Source organism: Parasteatoda tepidariorum, chromosome 8 (assembly GCF_043381705.1).
Source record: "Parasteatoda tepidariorum isolate YZ-2023 chromosome 8, CAS_Ptep_4.0, whole genome shotgun sequence".
Classification (NCBI taxonomy): Eukaryota; Metazoa; Arthropoda; class Arachnida; order Araneae; family Theridiidae; genus Parasteatoda; species Parasteatoda tepidariorum.
Genome location: NC_092211.1, coordinates 32,250,739 through 32,258,168, shown reverse-complemented (window position 1 = coordinate 32,258,168; position 7,430 = coordinate 32,250,739). Strand labels below are relative to the sequence as shown.

Here is a 7,430-nt window from a genome sequence, read left to right as displayed (position 1 = left end):
TTTTGTTTCTCAAAATCGTGTTTCGATTGAATGATATTCCTGTTTCTGAATTCCTGGCCCACAATAAGTATACAAATGCATTATAATGCATTTGTAGACGGTTCATTATACATCCTTACATGTTCTGCGTGTATAATTAATTTGAAATAAGGTAAATCACGAGGAATATTTTAGATGGTGGACTTGAAACACAGCACATAAGGATTGCATGTAAATAGAAAATCCTGAAGCAAATGAACTAACTCATTATCCAGTATGCTCATTGTCTGTCAACGCTCACATCCCTGATAACATACCCCTTTTTAACATTGACCGCTTCAGTTGTTGTTCGAATAGAATACGAAACACAATCTCAATCATCAAGTGCAATCACATGTCGTAATGTGACATACTGTTATTTGATTTCAATTGAATGCCTACAAGTGACGTCATCATTTGTAAATAGTGGCATTTGTCGATTCAAAAGCCAATTAATTTCGACGCACACGCGTGACATCACTTTTAGGTATCCTATTAAATCGGATTTAAATCGCATGGTTAGGCAAAATTAAGGCTCCTATACTATAAGAGCTGAACTATCCGCCATGTTGGAGCAGACAGCTTCGCATGTTACGTTATGTTAGTATTAGCGTGAGAGTTTGAAGGCTATTTTGATACCTGAACTTATTTATTTGGGTGGTTGTGCGGCGGTAAATTTTTCAAACAGTTAAAAAAAAAGGCTCTGGAATGTTCAGATTTCCTTTAAATTTGAAAAGAAAGAAGAAATGGATTATAAATTGCAGAAGATACAATTAACAGCCTGGAAGTGGAACTCGCTTATGTAAGGTAAATACTCATTTATTTATAACTTATTAGATTTATTTAATTATATATGTAGACTATAAGATGATAGAATTTGTTTTTGAATGCTTGTTTTAGTCCATTTTTTTAAAGATAAGTGAATATTCAGAGGTTACTTAAATTGTACAGTTTTAACTGTGTCCAAAATATAGGAATTTTCACTGAGAATTGCATTTATTAAGTATATATTTATTTAAAATATGACTTTTAAACAACAGTTATTGATTTATTTACCAGTTTTAACCATTATTTTAATTATAATTTTTTAAGAACATCAATCTAATTTAGGACACTCTGTAGCTGTTGCATTAATCAAGGCAGTAAGGAGACTCGGCTGAAGTTTTCAGGTAGCATTTAGAATGGGCAGGGAGATTTGGTAACTCCTTGGAATAGAAACCCATTCTGCACACAGGTGCACTGGAGCATTTTCCTGTGATATAGTCTTCATAACTATCGCAGATGCGTCCTAAGAATTGGCAGGTTTTGTTGAAACTGGCAATATAGTAGAAGAATGACAGATTGTGGTTACAACTATTCTTTTTACTCTGAGATGTCACTGAAAAGAACGAAAAATTTAAGCATTTCTCTTATTAGAGGTGAAAATAAGTTTAAGACCATTATTTATTTATTTACAAATATAATTAAGCAAGCAAATATAATGTTTCACACTTCGAACTTCGTAAAAAAAAATTTATAAACCAAAAAAACCAATAATGGTAATAATGTTAAAGTATGAGACCATTTTTTTGAAATTAGAAAAAGTAGAAAAAAATATAAATAAAAAATAAAATTGCTACATGTGTTAAATACTTAGAATTCACAAACTAAAAATCTTAATTTATTTATTCGAACTTTTATTGAAGTGAAGCTTCTAATGCGACTTCCAACAAGGTTGCGTTAAACGTTTAACGCTACCATGGCAACGAGCGGCCTGTGATCCTTGCAAGAAATTTTAATGTGAATTTCTCGTTACCTGAAGCTGAAACATTATTAACCTTCCTTAAAGACAAATTTGGATTGGAAATGATAAATGGTAGGAATGATCCAACAACCAAAGGGGGAACTACCGTTGATGCAGTTTTTGCAAGAAATATTGAAAAAATAGAACTCAAACATTTCGTATCTTCTTTAGTTATCAAGTTATCATAATCCCATTGCAAATGTTATAGATTTGGATATTTCTCCACTCGAAAATGATAATTAAAGGATTCGATCAATTATGAATTGTAAGTAATGTTAATAAAGTTTGTCTTAAAGAAACAATATGATTTCACTAAAAATCAATTTCTACCCCTTCCTATTTTCATTTCCACATTACGAAGTTTCACTTCCTCCGTGCGGAGGGACTCCACGCACTATTGTTTTTGAGTAATTTCTTTTTATGATAAAGCATATCTTCAAACAACTGAAGGATATAAAAAAAACATTTCTTTTTCACAGTGAGATTTAAGAAAAAATAAATTGCTCTTCAAGTTCAAAAGACTTAACACCACTGAGCATTATTTTTGTTGAATGTAATTGGTTACAGAATGAAAAAAGAAGCAAACTCCAGGCAAAGGTATCTTTTTGCTTTCAATATCGTATCATAAGAACGAAATTCCAATTAATGAATATATAACTCCATTAATTACAACCTCAGTGCAACTTTCTAAACAATACGAAGCAGTTTCTAAATTAAAACTAAAGCTGCTTAAATGGCACGTTCAACAACAACTGAAGAATGCTTTATGTAATATTCTTAAAGCAAATTTTTGGTGTAAAGTTGTGTTTCATAACGAAAAAAATTTAATATAGACAGGGCAAGTAAGTTAAGTTATTACTGAGATAATTTGAGACAAAATACTTTGTATATTAAAATAGAGAAAACGGAACATGATCACAGCACAGGACTTCTTCAGAGGACAACCTACATTTCTGTTTGATCTTTTCTTAGAGTAACTGTTTAATAAAACAAAATTGTCATTCGTGTCACGAAGACCCATTTGGAAAGGAAAAAAAAATACTTAAAGTATCGAAGAAAGAAAATCCCATTCATAAAGCAATACAATCACATTCACAATACATTCACATAAAGCAAAACAAATTATAAAACGAAAATAAACAACGTATACTGATGAAAATCTCATTAAAAATTCACCTAAGAAATATCATTTCCAAACCTGTTTAAAATTGATGTAGACTAACATGTCAAATTAATATTTATAAGTTACCGTTATCAGTAGAAAGGAGCACAAAAGAAACTAGAACTGCTAAATCAAAGGGTCCCACACAAAACTTATGAAAATTAATTATCTGTCAAATTAGCTGAAAATTTAATGTGTTCAAAACATTCTGATCCAAAGTTCTCTTTTAGACTAAGTCCACAAATTGATAGATATCGAGATGCAAAGCCTCAAACATAAGTAGTAATTCTCCAATTCTCTAATAAATAAGATGGTTGTAAATTAAATAGTGGCAACTTAACCTTGAAACACACAGAAGAGCGGGCATGCGCAAATAGGATATTGGAGCGGTGAGGTCGCGCTGTTGTCGATGTGTAGAGTGCAAAAAACAGTCGATCTGCTTAGAAGGGTAGTTATTGTGTGGCGTTAAAGTGAGGAATTTCGTTTCCATCGCTCTAAAGCATGTTTTCAAAATGTGATCAGCGGTCGTGGTTTAAAATCGAGATTGCCCGTGGTAAAAATGTAACAGAATGCTATCGAGGATTAGTGGAAGCTTGTGGAGCAAACGCTTTACTGTATAGGACAGTAGCAAGATGGGTTCAAGCAACTCGTCTTTTTTCGTCATTAAGCCTTTTGAAAACATGCTTTAGAGCGATGCAAACGAAACTCCTCACTTTAACGCCACACAACAAGTACCCTTCTAAGCAGATCGACTATTTTTTACACTCTACACATCGACAACAGCGCCACCTCACCGCTCCCATATCCTATTTGAGCATGCCCGCTCTTCTGTGAGTTTCAAGGTTAAGTTGCCACTATTTAATTTACAACCCTCGTAGTTAATAAACTTTTAAAAAAAAGTATTGAAAACTAGATTGACTCAAAACTCTAGAGAGGAGATTAAGCCATACCATTCTGTGAAGAAAAAAACTACCATAGAAAGAAGACCGCCTTACATGCTATAATAGAGGGAAGAACAAAAGAAAATAGCACTCAAAAGGTTTATTTATCTACTAGGAGGCTCCGCCCCCTGCTCGCTGACGCTCGCCAACCCCCGAGAATTGCTACGCAATCCTATGTGGTTCACGCCGTGAACCATAGCTCGCTGCGCTCGCTCGCCAATGAACACAATGTTCTAGCACAAAGACATAATATATTATCATCAAAGACATAGTATTTTATCATCAAAGACATAGTATTGTACTTATGTAGAAGAATTCTACCAATGTTCTTATTGGCTTTTAAAAAAGTATATTAGCTATTTAGATTGTACATGGTGAAAAAATCAAAACATTAGCTAAATAAGAAACATATTAGCAAAATAAATTATCAAATATTGCTTCACTAATATTCTGCATTTTAAAGCGTGAAAATTCAATGCATAAATAAACGCGAAATATAAAAAAATTCAATGCATTCAATACAAACACTTAAACGTTTTTTAGACGTTTAGGTAGCTCCCAGTAGAAAAATATCAATTCAACAGCGGCCTTTTAAAGCATTCTCACTTCAATTAATTAATTAATTCCTAATTGAGTTTAAATTAAATATTGTCATGTTTTTAGTGCATGAATCTGAATTGAACAACCTGATAATGCTCACTCTGGTTATTGTTATCTGGTTGCTCACTACGTGCTCTTGCGCGCCGAATCCTATCAATTAAAAATGAAAACTGTTGCCAGCGCGAGAAAAGAAATATCATCGGTTTTATTGATACATACATACGTACGTATTAGCGTTTTATATAATATAGATTTTAACTTTTAAAGTGATATTATTTGTTAATTTTCTAAGAAAGGCTGCGTTAATAATAAAAATACAGGTTTAATCTATATTATTTTTCCGATTTTAAAGGATTGTTTATTTGCATGTATACGACGAGCAAAGATTGGTTCAACATGGAAAGATAAATACACTGCCAAGTTTCTTGCATATTTTATAGACATAAAATTTCTAGTTCTTCCCAACGGTTCCCCCCTGTTCCCACCATACATTCAATAGCATGTTTCTATCAATGTCTGGCGACAGCAATGTTGTTGGCATTGGGGTGCATAAGGACAACGCTTATGTACCCCAAGGGCAACAACATTGCTGCTGTAACTAACATTGAGACTTGCTATTGAATGAGCATTGGATGAGATGAGTTACCATTGGAATGCGTGTCTAGTATCAAAAGAGGCACATATTAGGAATTTGTAGTATGTCCCAAAACTTAGTGAATATCATCGTTTAACCCATCTTTGTACAGTACGAAAAATAAACGGATCACCCTGAATAATTTTTGATCTAATGATCAGATTTTCACTTTTTAGGACTCAATCTTAATGGCTCGAGGGGGTGACCTCAAATATGCTAATTAATTGGTGCAGACGATATCTAAGTGTCGAAATCACACAAAAACGAACTTTCTCTGAATAAACATACCTTTTTTTCGTTGGATACGGTTTCCTGAGCCCTAAAATATAGAAGATAGCTGCATCGAATCGAATTCCAGAAAAGTTGGATTCTTAAAATTCCATTTCTCAGGAACAATTCGCCCGATTTTGTATTTTGCTATATAAAATTACATTTTTTAAAATGGGGCAAAAAAATTGTACACCTTAGAATACGAAATTGTTTTGACCATTTTTAAATAAAATAATGAAAAATAATAAATATTTACTTGAAGTTATTTTCTTCATGGAATTATCTTTGGATAAACAAATTTTATAATTGTGTGCAAAAAATTTTAAATGTTCTTGGAACCCTCTCTTGACCAAACTGTTGGGACCATATATCTCAGATTGCGGGTACCCCTCATATTTTGGAGATCAGAAATCCGAATCCGTTGAAAAAAAGGTATGTTTATTCAGAGAAAGAACGTTTTTGTGTCTGAATTCGTAACTTAAAATATAGTTTGTGCTTATTAATTAGCAGATTTGAGCTCATCCCTTCAAGCCATTAAGAATGAGTACGAGAACGTGAAAATAAAATCATTAGAACAAAAGTTATTCAGGGTGGGTTTTTTTTTCTTTTTGGCACACTGTAAGTAACATATTTGTCAATATGAAACCGGTTGAATTATATAGGCTGATCTTTTACTTAAATGTTTTACCCGTATCAATATATCCAGGCTCAGTTCGAAATCTTGCTCCCTGTACACATTTTGGCTGCAATTGACCTCCATTTGGATAATAATCGATATCTGCAATAGGCGGTAGTAATCCTTCTCCTGAAAAATGAATAAAAATTCTGCGACATTAAAAATATTAAACAAAAAGAATTAATTAAGAAATGCTCTTATGTTTAATTCTTAGCCGCAGTGGCTTTGGTGATAGAGCGTTCACCTCCCAAAGAAGTCCCACAAGTTCGAATCCCTGCTTTGGCTGGTGTATACGAATTCTGCTCTTAGCTCGCACCAACCACAGTGCTGTCATAAAATATCATCAGTGGTAAGTGAATCATGGGTCCCTTACCGTCGGGCTGACCATAAAAGGTTTTCGTCACTTTTTGCTCCACGGAGCGCAAATGCGGGTTAGTTCTATCAAAAAGTCTACTGCAAAGACTAAAACTAAACTCAGCGGCGCGACAGCCCTTGAAGGCCAAGGCCTACTGTGCCCATCTCAGTTTTCTTGACCTTGGGCTCTGGGGTGCAGAAGCAGATGTTCCGGTCAGGTGGTCAGCCGAGCTCGGAACCCCCAGTGTTTAGTTCCCAAGCATGCTTGGTACTCATTTATCGACCCACTGAAGGAATGAAGGGCTGAGTCAACCTTGCCCGGCCCGAGGATCGAACCAGGGACCTGTGGCACGACAGCGCGAAGCGCTACCGCTTAGCCACTACAAAGACTAATTTGTCCCATATTATGATCCAAGAGTTCCTTGGTCTTCTCGGTTGGGTTCAAAATTACGGAAGCTACGGAGTTAACATAGATAGTTGCCAACTCAAAATTACGTCGGTTTTTCAACATCGTTTATAAAATAAAAATAAAAAGTATTTTTGATTCAAACAATTAAGCGAAATAAGTTCTTGCGATATTTTATTTCAACAATTCATTCACTTTTTTCTAACTTTTTACTCTTTATGAAAAAACCCACGAAATTGGCGGTAATATTCTATTACTAGGAGGCTTCGCCCCCTGATCGCTGGCGCTCGTCAACCCCCCGAACGGATTGCTTCGTTTCATTTCATTCATTCATTTCGGATTGCTTCGCAATCCAATGCTCGCTTTGCTCGCTCATTGGATACGTTCTTAACTTCTAGCTTTTGTATTCTATTTTGAATACTGAAGTTCCTAAAACTTTTAACTGTAGAAAATTCTAAACCTGTACATTTCAATATTAATTTGAAATTGCAAACAGTTCACATATTTTTCTTAATCACACTATTCTAAATTTCAGTTGTTGAGAAAAGTAACTGTTGTAAGTTTTGTTTTAAAGTCTTTCCCACCA

The 7,430-nt window shown here is 34.2% G+C and overlaps 1 protein-coding gene across 1 annotated transcript in view; it reads right to left on the bottom strand.

The window, feature by feature from the left end:
- Nucleotides 1-1,041: 1,041 nt before the first annotated feature.
- Nucleotides 1,042-7,430, bottom strand: part of LOC107436828 (lipase member I) — a gene marked incomplete at its 5' end in the record, with an annotated part of 13,281 nt that continues 6,892 nt past the window's right edge. Inside the window, 2 exon segments of the mRNA XM_043056151.2 lie at nt 1,042-1,396; nt 6,097-6,213. Of these exon segments, the coding sequence (XP_042912085.2) occupies nt 1,149-1,396; nt 6,097-6,213 (365 nt within the window).